At 39.9% G+C, this 21,921-nt stretch overlaps 1 protein-coding gene across 7 annotated transcripts in view; it reads right to left on the bottom strand.

Moving 5' to 3' along the window:
• Window positions 1–21,921, bottom strand: part of RAB27A (RAB27A, member RAS oncogene family) — a 33,927-nt gene that overhangs the window by 5,496 nt on the left and 6,510 nt on the right. For 4 of the 7 annotated variants that reach the window (XM_040599710.1, XM_040599708.1, XM_040599709.1 and 1 more), the window contains exons 2-5: window positions 17,761–17,878; window positions 3,094–3,266; window positions 1,326–1,411; window positions 460–563 (exon numbers count right to left, since the gene is read on the bottom strand). In XM_040599710.1, coding sequence (XP_040455644.1) covers window positions 460–563; window positions 1,326–1,411; window positions 3,094–3,246 — 343 coding nt within the window. In that variant the 5' untranslated portion in view covers window positions 3,247–3,266; window positions 17,761–17,878. Of the gene's footprint in view, window positions 1–459; window positions 564–1,325; window positions 1,412–3,093; window positions 3,267–10,484; window positions 10,644–15,273; window positions 15,402–17,760; window positions 17,879–21,921 lie in introns of those variants that run through there. The other 3 variants (XM_040599711.1, XM_040599712.1, XM_040599713.1) reach the window with 3 other exon arrangements.

Here is a 21,921-nt window from a genome sequence, read left to right on the forward strand (position 1 = left end):
GCATCTTCAGTGAGCTGCCAGGAAAGGATATGCTTCCCTCTCCTGGTGGATGATGCAGTTTGGGAACTCCTTCGCCTAGATACATCAGCTTAGTAACACTTGCCTTCCATCAAGTTTTGCTGACAAAGCTTCAGGTGAGTCAAAACAGAGTTTTGCACAGGCTTTCCACACACTTACATTACTGAATATCACCAGAGCTGGGGATATGATGTTCTCTCATCCTGCTTTTATATAGGTTAAGATTCAAAGTCCAGTAGACAAAGCTGTATTTCAAGTCAGCACTAGAAGCCACCACTTGAAGCTATCACAATTATGAATGCAACATTTACTTTCTTCTGCTGAGAAAGCTATAAAAACCAGTATTTTCAATTCTCTTTCTCAGTGAGACTCCATATTTATAAAAATAGCCCTCTCCACACCCATGCAAAGAAATAAAGAAAAAATAAAGAAATGCCATACTTATCCAGTTCCTGACATTCAGAAAGCTTTGCTCATTTGTCAGATCAAAGAGTAGAAGAAACCCCATGGCATCTCTGAAGAAAGCCGTTGTCAAGCTACGAAACCTAGGCCAGCAAAGTCAAATTAGTTGGCTCGTCTCACAAGTTACTTAGAAAATATAATTGCGTATAGTCATAAACCAGAGGTAACTTAAGACTGAATTAACTAGAACAAAATATTTATCGTAATCATTTTGCTGGAGGAGGGACTGCATAACAAGAATTGCTGACATTACTATGGTCTAATCAAGGCCTAAGGAAGTCAAGGACATTTCACTTGAGTGTGACAGCTTTAGACAAAGACTTATGCTATAAAGCATGACTTGATCAAGATTCAGAAATTAAAATAAGAATGAAATTCAAACTTTGAACAGAAATTTTTCCCCTGTACATATCAGTTCTTAATTTTAAGATCATCAACCACTGCTGCTAGTCTTTTGATAGAGAAATAGAAAAGAATCTTTTGAGGTGATTTCACCTGTCTGACCTTCCCAAGACCTCAACATATTTACAGAAATTTAAGGAAAACTAAAAAAAGAAAACCTTTAAAAGCATCTATATGCATTGGCCATGAAAAAATAAACTGACAGTTTCCAAAAGATGAAAAGCAACGATTACAGTTTAAATGTTCTAGAGTTGTAAATTACACTTGTAATTTAATGGGTATTCATAGGAAACTTTCCATCACTGCTAAAGTAAGCGCACATTCCCATCTTCCATTGTACAACTGAAATGGAACAATTGACAAAGAGAATTCATGTACTTGGTTCTGTTTGCACCTAGCTTGATGACAACAGCCTTACTTGCTAGGTGGGTGGTGGAACATACCTTTCCTGCCCTGCAGTATCCCAGAGCTGAAGATGTATCCTCTGTCCTCTGCCACCAACACCATCTGGCCCGTTAGGTCTATACACCTGTAAAAGGTAAATTCGCAAGACTGAGTGTTAGCAGTCCAGCCTCTGTAGAACACAAAATAACTGACATTTAAAGTCATTAAATGGAGCACTTGTCGACACAAAGATCCCAGCTACAATTCAGTCCCCCTGCTTTATAAGACAGAAGTAATATGGGTTACATGATGCTTATTTTTGAATATTCAATTAGATGCAAAATTACAAAAAACTGAAACTGGAAGAACATTATCCAATAGACAGTGGACTCAAAACAGATTTACAGCGACCATTGTCTCATTAGACAAGCTTAATTTTAATATTTTCATTTTCTAACTTTTTCCTATTATCTTGTATCATGATCAAATTAAAATATAATTACAAGAAAGCTACCATCGGATCATGCAATCTGGCTATACATTCATACCACTATCAGAACCTCATTAGCAAACTCATGAAGATAATGATATCTCTTCTTAGGTGCCAAAAGATTGCTGGAAAAGAGCTGAGAGTAGATCTTATCATATCAGAGCTTAAAAAGCAGAAACTGGATGATAATAATAAAAGCTGAAGAGAGTACTGCCATGAAAATATAAATAAGGGCATCTGTTAGCTTTGGAAGGATCAGATGAAAATAGATTCATGTCTTGTTTAGAACACTTCATGTTAGGTCATCTTCTTTACCTTCAACTGTCATTGTACCTAAGACTAAAGATATGTTTGTAACTCTGGTAAAGACACATAAACTTGCTGAATTTGTGGATTACGTGATTCAGGTCGTGAAACCTAAACCTTATCCTGCGTTACCAAATACGCCGATCAAGCATATCTGCCACGTCTACTATCCCAAAGAAGGAACAGTAACTTCTTCAAGAGACCAGTTTCGCATTTCACTAAGATATTTACTCATTGCGCTACAGTGGTGCATTGTCATCCATCAAAAGCCAGTCTGCACAATGCCCATGACACCATCCGGATTTCTGGACACTTGGGAAATCATCAGACTACACTGAAAGGCATTTAATACTTCTACATAAGAACTAAAAAAATTTGTGCCAGCTCTATTTCTGAGTGCGGTAAGGACGAGCATCCAATTAGTTATCATAACGCACTGCTCAGCTTCATGTCAAACGTATGTTTGCCTGGTTTAATAACAATTCAGGGCTTAAAAAATGCACCCCAAACTACCTTATTTTTCACAGTTCTTCTCTGGTAGTGGTAACTGCTTAGGAAGCCAAATCAGCTCCATGTATCATGTGATCCCATTTCATTCATGTGTTTTAAAATCAACATTGCACTCTTTGTACAGTAGCCATTTTGGTTCAAAAAAGAAACAACAACATTTTTATTACAGCCCAATCCTTCCTCTTGAAGAGAGTTTAACAATAAAAGTGCTAATCCAGGTATTGTGTGCACAACTCTTGGAGTAAATACACTCATCAACACTTGCTGAGCAGTAAGAAATGGTTGCCTAGATCAGCTCTTCTTACTTAAACTTTGGGAGAAACAGAAAGGGATAACACACAACAATGACAAAAATAACCAGGTCAAATGAGATCATTTCCTTGTCAAGAGATTAAGTACACAGTAAGTATTGATTGCATGCCTACACATAAGGATCAGATTTTTTTTAAATAGATTCTAGCCATCACCAAGATAGGTACCATTTTACAGTTTTACCACTTTCACTGGTTGTGAAGACTCACCACTCTCTTTTCCCGAAAGTCAATGCCCACCGTTGTGATAAATTTGGAATTAAATTTGCCATCTGTGTATTGGTAAAGAAGGCTGGTCTTTCCTACTCCAGAATCACCGAGTGCTAGAAATTTTATGAGGTAATCATAGTCCCCATCAGACATAGTGAGAATTCAGAAGACACCTTAAAAAGCAAAGCAAAAAAGGATTAGTTAGTCAACAACTCTGCCAAGGCATATTTTGACAAATGTTTAAAATATAAATCATGGTTTGTACCACAGAGCATCCAGCAGTGGGACCAGTTCTGTACTTGTACGCTGGTTTTACCTTAAACTCTCAATTATGCCAATTACCAATATCAAATGCAGCTGTGACTGAAAAAGGACATAGTTAATTTTATAACATTCTTCCTACTAGAAAGAGATTTTAACTTCAGGAGAAGACTGGAAAACAAGATCTAAGTATTCAAGACATCTGGAACACGAACTGCAGAACCATTTATAATCTGCATGGAAGCTGGCAAAAGCTACTTAAACCTACAAGCAATGTAATTCTGACTTTACGTTCACTGGGACGTTTATTAACATATGAAAAAAAAAATGTCTGACGGCCCACTGTATTTAAATAAAAATTACAATCGTTTTCTATTAATAGCTATTTTTCAGTCTCAAATAAGTTTTTTCATACAAAAAGGAAAAATAACCAAGCAACATTTTGTTGTTTATGTTGGGGTTTGCTTTATTTAGAGGACGAATTTTCAAAGGTTTTAAAGTTTTCATCATGATGCTAGTTAATAATTTAAACTAAATCTTGATCCTGAATTGCCATTAAACAAGATACATTTTCGTGTGGCCTGTACACATTTTATGAAGTTTCTTTCTATCCTTTTAAGCCTTTGAAAAAATAACCATATTCGATAGTGTGTGAACAAAGAGCAGTAAGAGCTAGAACATATTACAAAAATCACTGGTAAATTTCACGTATACTAGATACTAGAAAGACTGATGTAAGTGCACTAGTACTTCCCTGTTGAGTAGCTACTGAGCCTCTCTTCCCTGCAAACAAACAGTAGAGAGCTGCCTTATGTTGTGTTCAAACATATGAACATGAAAAGATAAGCCTAAAATAACCATTCTAAAACCAACATAAAACTGGCATTATATTGCCTCTTATGAAGGAGGGAAACAGATACCAAAATACAAAAAAATAAGATAGATGATGAAATAATATACAAAAAAAAGAAAAAAAATGTGCTGTTTCAACTGTAAGTATTTTTGGAACTACTTGTAGCTTGAACTACATAAAGATAATAATTTCAAGTCAAACACCGCAATAGTTTGCATCAATGACAAAATATCAAATCACTTCTTGAATATCAACTGACAGTTTGAGGTTTAGAACAAACTCCGTATCTCAATCACCACTGTTAAGCTAAAACCGTAACTCTCAAACTTTAACTATCTTTAAAGCTTCAACTCTGTAAGTACCACTCTTGGTTACAAGACAGAACCGTGATCAGTCAACTTAGCCATGACGGGACTTACCACACTCACACACCGACGATGGTCAGATTTACACCCAGATACTCTCCAACTGAAAAGTCAGTGGAAAGCATCTAACACCTTGTTGCCATTTCCAGTTTTCAAGTTTCCCTTTCCCCAGCCAAGGCGTATTTTGCATTATGCCACTGAGGACAGTAAAATCTTGCAGGAAAGGGGGTTTAGGTGACAGAGTTCACACTCACTACCACATCACAGCCAGCCAATTCACTTTCCACTGTGGCGTTTTAATACAAAGGTTTGCGCAATAGAGTAAAAAATTGAACTAAAAACCCCTGCAGTAATAGTATGAGCTTTTTACATAAATACACCACAATCTGGTCTGAAGGAGCGGCATATTCAAGTAAGCAAGCTGAACAGGCAGCCACACACTGACATAAGAACAGTTTTTGAAGAAATTAAAAGCCCTGACTCATTAGCCACACTCAATGTACCAGCAAAGGGCTTTTTGGGGTTTTGTTGTTTTTTAAATCCTCCCCACTGTTGGGAAAGGAAAAAGAAAAAAAAAAAAAAAAAAAAAGAGTAAAATCAGATTGCCTACCTTGTAGCTCTACAAAGTCTTTTAATTGAAATGCACTAGAAGGAAGGGAAAAATATTTTAAAAGGCAAACAAAGAGTTTTTTACTAAAGACTGGGTTTGATTTAGACTTTCATCTCATACATGGTTTTTCATTTGCCCTTACATGATCTCCAAGGGCAAAGGGCTGTGTAAGCTGCCCCTCTACTCAAGTAAATGTTCTTTCAGCTTCAATACACCTAAACTAATTGTTGCTTAAAAGGCTTAAATGCAAATCTTGGGGCCAGTATATTCTACAAAGCCAAGTTACCTTCACATCTTTTACGATGCTATCCTACCTGTATAGAAGTATTTGCCTTGTCTTGTTGATATTTTGTTAGCTAGCTATAACTAGGTACCTTTTCATAACAGATACAAATGATAGTGCCACCAAATCACTAATTAATGTTGTAAGAAAGCTAATCTATCATGCACCCTGTGCAAGATCTTATAGAGGAAGACAGGGCGCTACAGCTCTTCCTCAGAGCTGTAAGAAACTGTTACGGTTCAGCTGCACCCTGCCACTGGACAGAGCTGGGTGAAAACTCTGGGTAAGAGAGGTCACAGTTAGACCTTGGGGCAGCAAAACCTAAAGGCGTTCCTAGTGTTCTATCCAATTTCTAGAGTATCTCTTTGGGCAAACATGCCACATCATTCGGACCGCTTGAACCTCAATTCTCCATAGAGCTGGTAACAAATACAATTTGCAAATGACTGACAGAGAACTAGGAACACTTCACAGGAAGGGCATAAAAATGCATCTGAAGGATTTGCTTGAGAAGGAAATTTTCTCCTTAGCCTTTTGAAATGCACACACCTTTCACTGCACCTCATAATGTCAATCTATTATTCAAATACTTCCAGGGAGTGGTTCTTGTGAAATCCTGCACAGTTAACCTATCCTTGGAGACATGCAAAGAGCTATTTTCATAGCAGTTTCAAGCCTTGTCCTCCTCCCTGTACAAATATTTAAAAAGTGATCTCCACCCTCTACTTCCCAGACCTGCAGTCCTAATGCCCAGACACATCCAGCTCCACATAACAGAAATAAAAATATATTCACAGCAAAGTATATTCATAGCAAAAACTGCTGTGGGGTTTTTAAAAGTCATGGCCCTGTTACTAAAAACCCATGCCATTTTTTCCTTTCAATTTGCTTTCTTTAAAATAAGACTTTACAGCTTCACACCTTCCAGTGTTTTCTTCCAGATTTTTGTACCTTGTGTATCAGGAGTGGGAAGTAGGAAAGGAAGAACCAGAGGAAATTGATGATACACTTAGAATTCATCAGGTCACCAAAAGAAAAAAAAAAATCTGAGTTCATTTTAAATGATCATTCCCAAATCTTGCTTCCAAAAGTAAGAACTCCTTGGCTGAAAAAAATCACTGATGGGCACAGTTCTAGGCTCCACATCAAGCCCTCCAGGGTCTTGCCTTTTGTAAACTCCTCCTTAAATTCCATTCAGCTCTAGCTTTGCACTTCACCTAGCATGCAGATAGACAGGGGTTATGACCAAGTGCTGGGAAAACTCCACCAGCCTTTTCTGTTGCTGACAGGACCCCTACAACCATCACGTAAGCTGTGCCCATACAGCTGCTGCTCTGGAGCCTCCACATACACATATCCAGATTGTGGCTTGCCAAGAGGGGATGCTCTGCTAAACAAGTGCTCTTCTTGTTCAGTGGATTTCCTAATCCAAGGTACTTTCACATTAATAGGCTTCAGTATTAACAGGCTCGCATTTTTGCCTCCAGAACACAAATATCAGAACCCTACGGTGTGATAAAACATTCAAGACTATGGCAGTGCTGCTACTGCATAAATTAAGGAAATTGGCTTGGCATGCAGGCTTTCCCCTGTGCAGTCTGGGGACAGGGAATATGCATTTTGAACTGGGCTTGCACAAAACATGCAAAACCCATGCTGCTAGAGGGCTGATGGGGGGGGGGGGGAGAAGGTAAGAGAAGAAGGCACAAAAGAGATGAATAAACGAAAACATGAGGGGGGAAAAAAAAAAGGCACTGAGCTGCAAATAAAAATTTGTACCTACATGCACAGTGTACAATTCAGGAAATCTGAACATGCTCTTAATCGGACAGTCCTCAAGCACAGCAATTTAAAATAAAGTATACCACTTACCCCAAACTCTGCTAAAGGAATAGTTAGGGCACACTGGCAATAGTGCTTCCAATAGGAGTATTTTTCTAGCACCACCTCTTTTAACACACAACCAAGAGGCCTATGTGTCACCTGTTTGCATTCATGTTGATAGGTGCTCAGAGATAAGGAGGTGTGCCTCATGCCTCCCCATGCAAGGAGGGTGCTGCCTGACAGCATGGCTTGGAAGCAATTACACAGTTCACTCGTCCTATTTATTCCTAGAGGCAAACAGCATTTCAGAAGAGATTTGTGCATGACCTACCTAGGAGCAGATCTGAAGTATGTGCGAAATCACACACACATCTTAACTACAGTTACATTGTACCTAACAAGTGTTTTCATACTAAAACGTGTTAACGATGGAGTATATGGATCACAGCTGTTCAGTTCTGCTCGCTGCTTTACATCCTCTCTCAGGTGCAAGAAGGATACAGCAGTCTCTAACACAAACTGCTGTTTTCTTTCTTTCCGTCTTGTGCAGACTTGAGGACACTGCATTGCCCCATAGCTACGATGATGAAAGCCATCTTTACCATACATTTCTAAAGAGAAAAATTATTCTGTGGCAAAGACTGGAACATAAGGCTTGACATGACTTCAGACCACACCTGCACCACAGCCCCATGTTGCAGAGAAGCAGTACATATTTAACGGAGGAAGCTTGGAGGGGGGGAGCGTCCTCCCCACACTACACCACCTAGCCAGCCCTCCCAAGAGCAAAAAACCCACTATTCTGTATGAAACTAGTCAAATAAAACCATTTGCTTGATTCAACCCATTCTTTCCCCTCATACCAAGTGAAATGACTCTCTGTACAACTCAGACATCATCCTAGGCATCCCAGACCTGCCCTGTAGCAGCCATAAAGCCAGTGAATAACATGGGAGGCTATACCACACAATTATAGAGACATACTAATTCAAATCTGCCAAAACACAAATATTAGACCAATAATTAATCCATATGTTAAGATACCACAGAATTTCATCATTATCCTTTTGGGGATGGACAGCAGACACTCAGGGTTACAACTAACAGTGTCCACCTTCTGCAAGTGTCACTCAGCTTTCAGGTAGATCTTACAGACAGATAAATTGTGTCTTGGCCTTGCCTTCTCTGCTCAGGAAAGGCAGACCCCACTGGAACAGCGGAGCATTCACCAGGCTGCATCATAGAGACAGGAGTGAAGTCTGCATATTCCCCCTGCAATGGAGATCCAGCCCTCCATGGATGGAGGGAGCGCAGTGATGGGGTTACATCCCTCGGCATCTATCACAGCAAGGGTAGCATATGATAGGTGAAAGAGTTGGGAATCTGCTTAAGAATGTTCCACTGTATTAATATATAATTGAGCCATATTTGTAAATATACCACAAAAAAGTCAATGCTGTTTAGAGTTCACAAATGCTTTGCAAATGAAGGTTTTCCCCAAATATGGCTTTATTCTTAAAAAGCAGTTGAGGCTGCATGCCTGTGATTGAAGAGCTGACAGGGACATTGAGGGAAAAGGAGTCCAAATCCCACAGAGACAGAAAAGGAAGAGCCTGCAGGTCTCTCAATGAACAATATGTACATACAAGTACGTAGTAAATAATGCAATTGTACAGGTTTGATCATTCTGCAAGTGCGAGTCAATTCATACTACAAAAGCTTCCCACCCAGGCACTCCACAGGCTTGAACAACTTCAATAGCTGTTTTACATGTCCCCTGATCTGTTATGGCAGAAGCACAAAGCAAGCGATCTGGACCTCAAAGGAGTAAGTTTGCTAATCCTGTCATACCAGCACTCCGATCACACTACAGCAAAGCAATAACCACATTCTTGCCTAGCGTGGGTGAAGCGTAGCCAACAGCCTCACCCTGCTCTAAGGCTTCGGTGGCACCTTAATGCTTGCAAAACTGGTCACCATCAGACACTTCCAGTTCTGTCAAAACAAGAGACAGAGAGTTAAACAATGTTCCTGCTAAGTCAACACTTTATTAGAAGTGCCTTTGGCTAAAAGCTGCCAAATATGTACAAACGTAATATAAACAAATTATGACAATTTTTTATAAACTCAAGTAACTGCTATGCTGGGGGAAGAGTGTTAGTAAATAAGCACTTTACTGAAATACTCTGAGCTGCACTGGTTTTTTCTCAGTAAAACATATGACCTGGCTTGCTTTAGTTTTGGCCAAAATAGCACTTTCTGTGACTTCTGGAACTTTTCTAGAACAGAAATAACAGGAAGGAAAATACCCCTTCCTCTCAAAAATGAGAGAAAGAGATTCAGTTGCTCTGAGCATTTTTTTTGGTTACTCTCAATTGCTTTACTTGACATTTTATTCCTATGACTTTTTTAGGTTCAGCTATAGAGGAATTCAAAGGAATCGTAGGATCAATGTCTAAGGATTGTCTTCTTCCTGGAAGGATCTACGTTATTTTGAGGGTGCTCAGAATACATACAGGAGTCTGCAAAAACACATGCAAAAACTAGGCTGCAAGGTTTTAGCTTCCAAATGCTGTTGTCACTTTATCTCAGCTGAAGGTGCTCTAGGACACTTTGTCAGCTGTCAGCATTGCTAGAACTGCAGAATTTTGCAGAGCAAGAACTGACAGGCACACAAAGCACTCTGACAATGAGTTATAATGGGACATGTCAGGCATAAAATTGTGATCCTATGCAGAAAGGGGGCACGAAAGAGGTGAGTGAAGCAACAGGCCTGCAGATGTGGTGAGAACTTTGCACAACAGGCCAGGCAAGGAAACAGCAGATTTTGGATTTCGTTTCCAGAAACTCAGGGCAAACTGGGAATGGAGGAGCCAGGAAAGGAAACAACAGTTAGGTTTGCAACTACATCTGCATTTCAACATAACCAAGCCAACGAAAAGGAGGCTGAATTTCAAAGACTGGCTGTTATATAAAGGAATGAAAGGCAGCAAGGGACTGGAAAACAATGGCAAGTAAAACCAGGAATGTTGCAGGGGATACTCCATCACTCCCTCACCACCCATATGGAAGGATCTCTGTGCAGTTTCAACTTCTCTGCAAAAACCACACCATCATCTCTATTCCCTCATCGGTTTCTAACATCTTCATGCTTCATGGTAATAAAATACTGTAAATAAAGATTTGCAATGCTACCTGATGAAAACAGTTGAACTCTCTCAGAAGACCTGTCCCCTTCCTGAGAACAAGAGCTTTTGCCTCTCAAGTTACATCTTTGAATTCTCATCAGAAGTTGCTTTCCAATTGTAGCAGTGAAGCTAACACCTGTACCATGTGAATAAATTCCAGAGCAGACTGGGAAAAATAAAGCAAACATTTAAAAAAAAAAAAAAAAAAAAAAAAAAACCAGCTCCATACTACTTACTCCTTCCTGAGCTATTTAACTGTTCCTTTAATAAATACGTTAAACCACAACATCCTACAAGTTAATGTGCCATGCTTTTTCGCTGACTTTATAAACAGGAAATTCAGAGCAATGTCCAGCATCCTTCCTTGACATGAGAATTCTGACCACTTTGGGATCCAGCTCATAGCTTACCCACAGCCTAACCTTAACATCTGTAACACATCACTACACTGCACCTGCCCTTGACAGTATCAAGGAATGATGAATGACAGTCTTGCATAGAGTTACAGCTTCCAATCCTTTCAGTCAACACAGCAGCCACCAGGATTTCACCCATAAAGCTGGTCATATTCACAGAAGGATGGAAATATTCAGAAGCCTACCCACTCATTCAGCAACACTTCCAACTCCAAAAGTGTAAGCAAAAAGAGTACACTTTATTTCTGCCCTCAGAAATAGCCACTGGAAGATAAAGGAGAAGATAGTAAGAATCACAGAGGATCATAAGAATTGATCATTTCTTTAAGGAATGGTTTGTTTTTTTCTGGAGATAGCAAAAATCTCCAGCAGACAGCTAGAATAAGCAGACACAAGAAAAAGCAGAATAAAAGGAAAAAATAAAAAAATATAAAAACTGAAAAAGGATGCAATTTCATATGTGCAGTTATAATATGAATGAAGCAACATCTCAGGGAAAACATGCATGTACTCATACTAAAGACAGTAGTATATTTCATGCTCTGCCTATGTGAGCAATTCAGTAGGGTACATGCAACACACCTTAGTCAGGCCAGGTTCTTTGTTTAAGCCCATTAAATCACACGCTGCAAACAGCCAGAGGAAAATATTTGCATCTTCTTTAAAATGTTGGGGGTTTGGTTGTTTTTTTCTCATCCAGGGCAAGAAAATTCTCAGCTGCCTTTCACCTTGTTTTGTAGAACAGCTACCTGGAATACAGATAATGATTCTCCAGAAGGTCACACTGCCAAGTTTGTGAAGGATACTTTTACTAGAGGGATACTGCATTCCAGGGAAATAATCTGGCAAAAATAAATTATCATTATTAAGTCTATGAAAAGTTTATGGAAAAGGTCAGGCATCAGACAACCTCTAGGCACTGTTAGATAAATGTGAAACCCACACAAATATACAAATAGGACTATAAAACTGAATGATTCATCTAACATGATGTGGGCAAGTGTACAAAGGGGTGAGGCAGGAAAGAATTTCAGTGCAGAATTTAATCCACCTCTTCATCCTTTGGATTGGGAAATACCTGCTTCTCTTGTTTTTTCATAGGAGGTAAACTCTGTTTCTTGCTAACTCTGGTTTTTGATAGGAAGATGCAATAAAAGTTACTATTTTTGTTTGTTTTGTAGCTGCTACCATTCTTTAGCATTGTTGTTTTTCTATAATATTGTGATCTGTCCTTATTTTTGGTGCAAGTTACTTGACTTAGTTCAAGAGTAAATAACAGGGGGCATACTATATAGCATTTCCTACATTTGTTCTGGCTATTTATTCCTCAGGAAATTAAAAGTTTTCTCATCGCTTAGATGACATTGAAATATCCAAAGATTTTTTAGTCCATCAGAAGTTTGTCTATGTATTCCAAATGAAAACAGCTAACCGCAAGGCATCACGGCCTTTTGGAGCAGGACTGATGTGTCGGATCACATTTCCAGCACCAAAGAAAACATCTTGTTCCTCAGAAAACTTACTAGTTATCAAAGTTACTGACTGAACAAGTAATCAATATCCATTTCTAATGAGCTGGAAAATCTCTATTATCTATGAATATTGGGCATGACGTTAGGAATAATGCTCATGTCATCACATCCAACTGAGGAATAAGCCAACAACAACCAAGTGTTCCTCAGCTGCCTCCGGAGATAAGAGCCAGCAGTGTGCCCCGGTGGCCAAGGGGCCAGCAGTGCCCCGGGGTGCACGAGGAGGAGCGTGGCCGGCAGGTGGGGGGAGGTGACCCTCCCCTCTGCTCTGCCCTGGTGAGGCCCCAGCTGGAGCCGTGCCCAGTGCTGGGCTCCCCGGTTCCAGACAAGGAACTATGGGAGAGGGTCCAGCAAAGGGCTACAGAGATGGTGAGGGGACTGAAGCGTCTCCCTGATGACAAAAGGCTGGGAGAGCCGGGGCTGCCCGGCCTGGCGAGGAGAAGGCTGAGAGGGATCTTCTCCACGCACACAAACACCTGACGGGGGTGTCAGGGGGACGGGGCCAGGCTCTTGGCTGTGGTGCCCAGCGACAGGGCAGGGGGCAGCGGGCACAAACTGGGACACAGGCAGCTCCAGCTGGGTGTGAGGAAGAACTTCCTTCCCTGGAGGGTGGCAGAGCCCTGGCACAGGCTGCCAGAGGGGCTGTGGAGTCTCCTTCTCTGGAGACATTGAAAACCTGCCTGGATGTGACTCTGTGCAACCTGCTCAAGGTGAACCTGCTTTAGCAGGGGGGTGGACTAGATAACCTCCAGGTGACCCTTCCAACCCCAACCATTCTGTGATTCTCTGAATAATAGTAAGTCATCTGTAGAAGTATTTCATCACAAGCGTTTCTTAAATTGATCTAGAAATAGGGCAGAATAAATTTAGTTATCTGTGGGAAAGCAAGGAAAACTGTCAGCTGAGAAAACCTCTGTCCAGTAACTAGAAAAGGTCATTCCTCCTAGTCCTTCATCTCAAATCCAATGTTATTGGACTTGAAATACAAGAGACAGTCTGAGATGCCAAGCAGGGGAGTGGTGCATATAGACAGAGATGGATGTATCTAGATTGACTAAACTGAGGTTTAGAGCTAGCATTCACTTCTCCCAAATCATAAAAATCATAAAATCTTGACAAAAGCATCCTTGCAGGTGCCGAGCTCATGGGGCCTGCTCCAGATCATGCTGGCAGTCACTGCAGCGTGGAGACAGCCAGAGCACTGCGAGCTGTTAGCATGACACTTGAAAGGAATTGAGAGATGGGTTGGTCATGAATAATCTGCTCTTCAGAAGGTTCACTTCTTTTCTGAGACTTCTTATTTCACAGTCTGTAATAGCTACATCTGAGAGATACTTTCAGCCAGTACTGGGCAGGAGGTTTTAGTAAATGTGTCTGGAAATAGTAAGCATATGTGATGCTTCCTTGTTTCATACATGCTATGAAAAGGTTAGAAATAACCCACTGAGAATACTCTGGGCATAATTTAACTTGTCCCTTACATAATAAAACACTTCAGCCTGAAACAGAGCCAGGCAGTATTCAATAGGCCACAACCTATTCTCTCCAGGAAGTCACTAATGTGCAACAGCAAAGCAGAAATCTCAATCTGTGACAGCAAGACACAGTCATTCTGGAGTACACTGTGGCTCAGAAGTACCACTTTTAAACTCTTCTAACAAAGCAAAGCTAAAACTACAGGTTATTTTTCTTGTTTCACAAGAATTGAAAAATAAGCCCATGCTTTCAACAAGTGACTGAATCTTCCACTTGAACAGCTCCATTAGAACTCCATTAACGCTGCCCAAGCTTTCTACTGAGGCTCTGCAGTCGGCCAAAATATTCAGACAGTGCTTTGGCCAAATGTTTGCTTCAATTTGTATCCTAGTACAGCTTCTTTTCTAGAGCCTCGGGGAAGGGATAATTCAAAAGAAACACTGATTAAGCAGGCTGAACTGCACAACACAAAGATTCCATTCAAAAAGTCTGCTGTTTTTCAACCTGAGTTGCCAACACTATTTATCTCACTGCTCTGATCAGAATGCCATATTGCAGCATGAATTATAGTTAAATCTTGATACACAACAAAGACCGCTCAAATAAACAGCACAGCAAGCTAGGATTTCTTACACTAATTCTTGACATGGAGGTATGCATGAGCCCTGCAAGGAAAGCAAGAAGAATCACAAGTGTCATGTCACAGTTTACCCATACTATTCGTTTTAATTATTCCCAGACTGAGGGAGGCTCCCAAGATGGCTGTGGAGTAACACCTCTGATTGAAACCTGGCAGTTGTTGCCAGCTTTTTGTGCTGTAGATGCCTTCCTACAGAATTCTGCAACATTTCATGCCGATGTTGCTTCCTTAAGCTTCACTTTAACTGATGTACAATAGCAGGCAATTTCCTACCTCTCCCCTCAGAAGTCTTCCATTATAATTATTATTCATAATGTTTCTGCTATAGCTAATAAATGGCTCAGCAGCAGCAAGCTTACACAACAACCACCTCTATAACCCAAGTTCTGTAAAAAATATACAAAGTTATTCTAAGAAATCAAATTGCAGTCAGACTGCTCTAATTGATCCAAGCAGCAGAAGTTCCCTGTAGAAAACTGTGTCAAGGAAACACCTACAAAGTTTTAATTCCACAGTGGATTCAGATTGTGCTTCCCTGACTTAACACTAAGTATAAAGCTTCGCATACTTATAAAGAATCTGAAAACCTCATGCAAACTGACAAACTGACTTCATATAATACTTTGCAATTTTTACGTTCCACATTATGACTGAGAAAGGCATCAAACCTCGGAAATGAGAAACAGGATGTAAAGGGTAAGTAGATAAGAAAGAATCTATTCAGCTACGCACTGCGTGGAGAAGTCACAAGAAACTGGGAGTATGCAATGGCACTGTCCGACAAGAGTTTCTATTTGAAAAGACTCATTAAAGTAGGTGCTGCTGTTTCATCTTCTATTAAAAGACTGACTTTGGCTTGCAGAGTTTGATTTGATTTTAAACCAGCGCATATGATTTCCTATGGAAGGAAATAAAAATCCAGTAATGAGATTCCAGTAAAAACAAATTCAGTACGTGGAAAAACAAAGTCTCAGTTAGCACTAATCAGTACAGCTGCAGTGGCTATCGTAGAGCTATGCTAACATACAACCACCCCCTCACACCCAGAGAATTCCCACTTCACCAAGATCCCAGTTCTGCTTCTGTTTACACCAACAGCTGCACCATGATGCATCAAAACTGGATTTTTGTGAAGAAAATTTATCCCTGTGACACAGTGTTGAAACAAAATACAGAAGCAAGAGCTATATTATTTCCCAGTTATGAAATCAAACATTTTAAAGCAAAGAAAAGTTACTCAACTTTTTCTCCTTAAGTCATTTCTACTTCCCTTGGACTAGAGATTATTTACCTCATTCTACTAGGATATGTTCCAGGTCTTTTTCCATTAACTGCTTTTAAGATTTTTTGAGTTCATTCTTTAAATTTTGCATAGTTGCAGAATTTTTGGTCTTTTTTAAATTTTTTTTTTTAAAGTAAAAAAATTACAGTTTCTCTTTGATGCCATTCTTAGTGACATGTTCAAAGAATTCCAGCTGAACTAGATACCTAGTTCGTCTTTTAACAGGCTCAATTACTCAGGGTGTTTTGTTTAAGATAGTGTTACAAATGAAAGACATGCTGGAAATAAGCAAATATACTGAAACCCTCTGGGAGTATGGTGAGGGCAAGGTGGGCAACACCACATGCCAGAATATAGTTTTTGCTCTATACAAGTGAATCCCAACATTATCAAAATGTAATCCCCTCAAATATCTTAGGCTATTAGAAATCAATACCCTAAAATGTGCTAGAAATTGTTTGTGTAGCACACATGCAAAATGCACATGTAATGCAATGATTGAAAACAGTAAATTACAATGAAGCCACTATGACAACCAATCCAACACAGCACAGAAAAAAAAAAGCCACCATGCTAAGTCAAGCATCAATGTTTACAAAAAACCTTCCTTCCAGTTATTTTATGTAAGTTTTTCAGACATTGAGCATGTCTATAAGGAAACAGCAAGACAACATATTTATTTAACAACATTTATGAATTTGGCACTTCCTTCTCATAAACACAAGTCAGGGAATGATGAACCAGGGCTAGAAAAATAATCTTAAGACACTCTATCCTAGACAGCAGGTAAACCCTGGGAAAACCTTGTGACCTTCCCACAGAAGTCGAGAATACTGTTTTCTGTTCTCTGAACAACTCCTCCTTGGTTATTTACAGTCTACAAATCTAGGACATTTGGTCCATGATTAGAAAAATGCTGGCAAACACACGGGCTAGAAAAGATGCCCGATTAAAAATTCCTGCTTGGGGTGGCAAGGAATGACCTAGTCAGATGGGCACATGCATTCTGAGTTTCTTCCAGAGGAGATACAAAACGCAGTAATAACATCCCACCCCCATATTGCTTTTACCAGAATTAATTTTAAGATTGAAACCGTTACTGTATGATTTAACAAAGAATGTGAACTAGATGAGCTCTCATGGTTCCTTGCAGTCCAATTTCTTTTGCTAATTAAAAATAACAAACTGTGCAACACCATTTTTATTCCTTTTATCAACAATACATTTAGTATACGTGAGAACAAACACATCAGTATTGCGACCCAGTTAAAAACCCCATCATTCTAAAGGACTGTTTTATTAAGTATGATTTATCTTTATAAGTTAATGACAACACAGGAATACATAGAGGGAGGGGAAGTTTAAGCAGTACAACATTTTAAAATACCGAGTTACTTTGTTCTCTATTATGAAGTGTTATTTGCACAGCACACTTTACTATCAAAGGTCTAATTCCACGTTCTAACTGTAGAACAAGTTTGACTTTACACAGAAGGAAATGTAGGGTGATGACTTAGGACCTCACAGGGCACCTTATGGTTACTGAATCCAGACAATGGTCGCTGCAGTCATTTATTTTAACCTTGCTGATAAACTTAACCAGGTTTGTCTTTAAATCTGACTGATTTCTTCATGAAAAGCAATGGCCAAAGACATACCGAAGAGCTGCAGTTTTGTCATTTCAACCCAAAGCCTATGATTTACATTAACCATTATACCTCCCAGTTTTAAGTTTATTTTTCCCCCTAGAACATGAGGATGCAACAATGCTGAACTCTGTCTCTTAAAATCAAAATATTTCAGGCAGTTTGTTAAAAATAAAGCAACTTGTTTTGAAGCTCTTAACTGAGAAACAGTTGGCACACAACTGTCATCTCAAGGAAAACAATGTAATAAATCTTATGAAAATAAATAAAAAAGAGAAGGTGTTTACATACCAATGCTTAACAGCTGCAAAAGGATCTGTAGTTTTCCAAGGGTACTTCAGTGACAAATTTCCTGACACAGTTCAGATTTCTTGAATACCACAGTCATGCAAAAAGAGCCATTTCTCATCTGCAGGTAGGGTCAGCAGAGAAAGAAAATAAAACCAAAATAGCGTAGTTCAGAATAACAACTCTAAAATTCACACTGACGCACAGAGCTGTGAGCCCCATACAACCACCCTACCCACCTAATTACACTCAGCTGCTTGTCATGTGGTCTTGCTGACAGATCAAGTGATCTCTTTTACTCCTTTTAAAACTAAGCAACAGTAGCTAACCAGATCTCCCTAAACCAGGTAACAAACATTGAGCCTTTGCGTACACTACTGACCCTCCTCCTTCTTGTCATAGGGAGAGGAAGTTGCACTGTTTCATTACAAAAAAGTAAAATAAAATACAGCAAACACTGTAGTCTAATGAAACACAGTGAGCACTAAAAGCTCCCAAAACCTAATGGAGAATTTTAAGTTTTGAACCTGGTTTTATTTTATGCCTTTGCAGATGACAAAATGGGCACAGACACCAAAGTGAGACCATGTGACAAGGAGCTGGAAGGATTTCAGAGGGCAGTGGCAGCAGTACTGCATGGCTTTGTGGGCATCCATGTCCAGCCTCTTCTGCTCAAGCACTTCTGATGGCAACAAGCTCCAACAAAAGACCAGAGTGAAGATGTTGCCAGAAAATTTCTGAGCCGTTGCAGCTAAATCTGCGAGCCGCAACCCCCTGCACAATCCTGAGACATGTGCAGCCATTTTAAACATGTAAATAGTTTCAAGGAAATAAAGTTACTGATTTAACATGTAAACCAACTCAACAATGAGTCCACAAGCACCCAACAGGCAAGATTCACAAGTCTGGCCACATTGCACCACTGGGTCTGCACCCAGGCACTTGCTGGATGGAGACCCCTGCGCTTGGTCCAAGGGGTGAGAGGGACCATCCAGGCGCCTGCAGGCACCATGAAGCATCGCCTCTCTCACAAACACCCCTGACACTACAGATGCTAGCACCAGAGGTCTGAAAGGCACGGACAAAGCAAGTTTGACATTCATGTGTAAGATGTCGCAGATGGGAGCTTTTACAGGTAACAAGTAGCCTTGCACAGCCTTTTTGGTCTCAACTTCTTTCCTCACGGTGTTTGAGAGCAGATATGTAAGAAAGGAAACTAAAAAGGCTTCTAAGACTCCCCTCCAGTCTCATCATTTAAGAAGTGCTGCAGACAGCCTGCTACAGCATTTAACATATCCTTAATGCATTCACCTACCAGTAACAAAGACAACTCCACAAGCTCCTTAATCCACCACTCATTTCAGTGCTCAACTATTGCGCCTCCTTTCCTGTGAATCAAGGCAATTTTCATTGCCCTGACCCCAGTGAAAAACCCAACTTCTGTTACACAGAGTTGGCAAACAACTATCCACAGTGGAACGCTTTTTCATGCTGTGCCTTAGCATTTTTCCAGATTTAACTAAAATCCATTTCTTTGACATATTGTTACAGGTTATAATTTTAAACACTCTACCCCTTCTTCGCTTATTTTGGTATCCTATAAATTTCACCACACTTTCAGAAGAATACAGAAGTCCCTTTTTTGCTTCCACATGCAGTAAAAAAGTTTGTGTTCAATTGTCAGCAACGTGAACATTTTTAACCTTTAACTGCTTCCCTGATCGATACCAGCACATTGCTTACTGTGAAGAAATATTCAGACCACAAGCACCCGAGAATTTCTCGTAACTGCTCCAGAGCACAGAAGGAGGAACAGGATAAGAAGTGTTGACAGACAAAGCAACAACTCTTCTGCCATGTTGCAAACAGCCCTGGGGGGTGGCTACACACACTGAACACCCTGTCTGGAAGCCTCAACCAGCAATGTAAATGGAGTTCAAACTTGTCTCAAACAGTAAGGGTTTTGCCATCTTTAAGGGAAAAACAATTCATAAATAATTCCTAGACTTCAGCTTTTTACTTCAGGATGAAACGAGGGTGCTTAACTTTCTTCTTACTAACCTGGTGTGAGGAATACCAATTGATTTTCCCTTCACCCTTCCAGGAAAGAGTGTTATCCAGAACAGTAAGACTGTGCTAGGAAGGTACAGATGAAATAAAGCTTATTTTCTGAAGGTGACGTTATGTTGATTTCAAACTGCAGAGTTAGAATCCAGAGGGCCTCACTTTATAAACTGAGAAAACATCAATGTTTGGTTGCTTAAAGTCTTTGTTTTTAGACACACAAATCTGCCGTGGTGTGATTTGTGTGAAGAGGGTTGGGAAGAGCCAACCCTGCTGTGGTGGCAGGCAGCGCAGGCAAACGGTGCGGCAGCAGCTGGCACAGGAACCACTGCAGCCAGCCCAAGGTAAGCCTTGATCTCACTGCTACCCGGATCTTAGGGGGTTATAAGAGCTTGGGCATTTTCTAAGTTTATGTAGGGGGATCAAAATTACTCCAGTAAAGTCCTGAAACTCTGAATGTAGTTTTGAAGCTACAGTTCTACAAAGGAATGGCCACCTATTTAGTTATTAAATCTTCCCACCATTTTCACAGACAAGTTTTATGAACAGGTTGTATGAACAAGATGGTCAGAATGCATGGAATTTATATCTGCCTTGTAAACATTATCTATGATATACAGGTCTAGGAATTTAGGGGGAAATTTGAGGAGGGTCAAAAAGAGTGGACAGTGTGGAGCATTCTTCATCACAAGCACCAGAATATTTGCCTTCATACATTTAATGCTCTTGAGAAAAGTAGCAAATGTCTTAACTGTCCTGTGGCAGGTGTTTCCCCTAGAAGAAAATACTGGATTGTTACTTGTCTGACCATGGTTCTTGCAGGAATTAAGACATCTGCCACTGGAGACAGAAAGAGAGGAAGAGGAGGATCTAGCAACAGTCCATTTCAGGTAGTGCTACAGAAAAACTCACCTGTTGTCAAAGCCAAAAGCTGTGCCTAACATCAGTGTCAACTGCCCCTCCTCTCCCCACTCCCCAATGACCCAATTCTGCTGGAGGTCTCCTCTTCAGCACTCTGACCTGATAACAGCTTTTTCCAACACACACTAAAAAACTCACCACACTTTTACCAACAGCCATAGGTTTCACACATGCATTTAACAGATGACCTGCAAGTCTATGGAATTAAAACCAACCAGCAGGCAGCCAAGGGTAATGGTATTTGTTAGCGTCCACAAATCTTATCTGTGCCACAAAACCCCTACTAGCCATCAAAGAAGAAACTTTTAAAAAAATGCAAGAGGGGGGAAAAGCAGCCGCTGGGACACACTGCCTACAAAGGGACTCGCATATATGGTAGCAAACTTCAAGAAGAGCCAGAGCACATGCTATACAGAAATTAATTCACAGTGACAAAAATACCCTACAAAACACAAAAAGAAGAGATGAGAAAATAGTAAATAGGAAAAATATGAACATATTAATTGGTACAGGCAGATTCCTACAACTGTAAAACAGAATTATAGTTGTTTCTGTGGAAGGAAGTCAGCTTCTCATGAAAAGACACTCTGGAAAAAATTAAGAGGGACTGATGGGATGCGCTGCGAAAGTAAATTGACCAGATGTCATGTGAACGAGCTTGCTACTTACTGCCGCAGCAGTCCATAAATGCAGTAATGCACCAATACCTCAAGAAAGAACTAAAAAGACCTGAAAGAAGACAAAATCCTATATATTGATTTTTTTCCTGTTTTCCTCTCACCGATATCCTTCCAAGAAAAAAAGACAGACAACCCACACAAAAGAGCGGCTTTCACATCAGAAATGTAATAGCTGAACTTTGCCAGCATCAAATCATGAAATACCTCTTTAGTGATTAAAATGAAAGTAGGTCAGGCAGGCCTTCCTGCTACCCAAAAGGCACATCTAAATATTTAGTAATATTATAGATTAAAGTAAAAGTTTTATGTTTTGTTCTTTTAACTATAAGCCAGTCTAGGCAGTTTAGATCTAGTAATGGTAACAACTTTCTTTTAACATTAAAGTGTTGGTGTGTTTTACACAGAAAAGAATTTCTTATAAACAGTCCCCTTCAAGAGAGGCTCTAGATGACTAACTTTCAAGAGTTACTAGTGTCTCTTCAAGAACATAAAAAAGTTA

This window comes from Falco naumanni, chromosome 7 (genome assembly GCF_017639655.2).
Source record: "Falco naumanni isolate bFalNau1 chromosome 7, bFalNau1.pat, whole genome shotgun sequence".
In the NCBI taxonomy this organism is placed as follows: Eukaryota; Metazoa; Chordata; class Aves; order Falconiformes; family Falconidae; genus Falco; species Falco naumanni.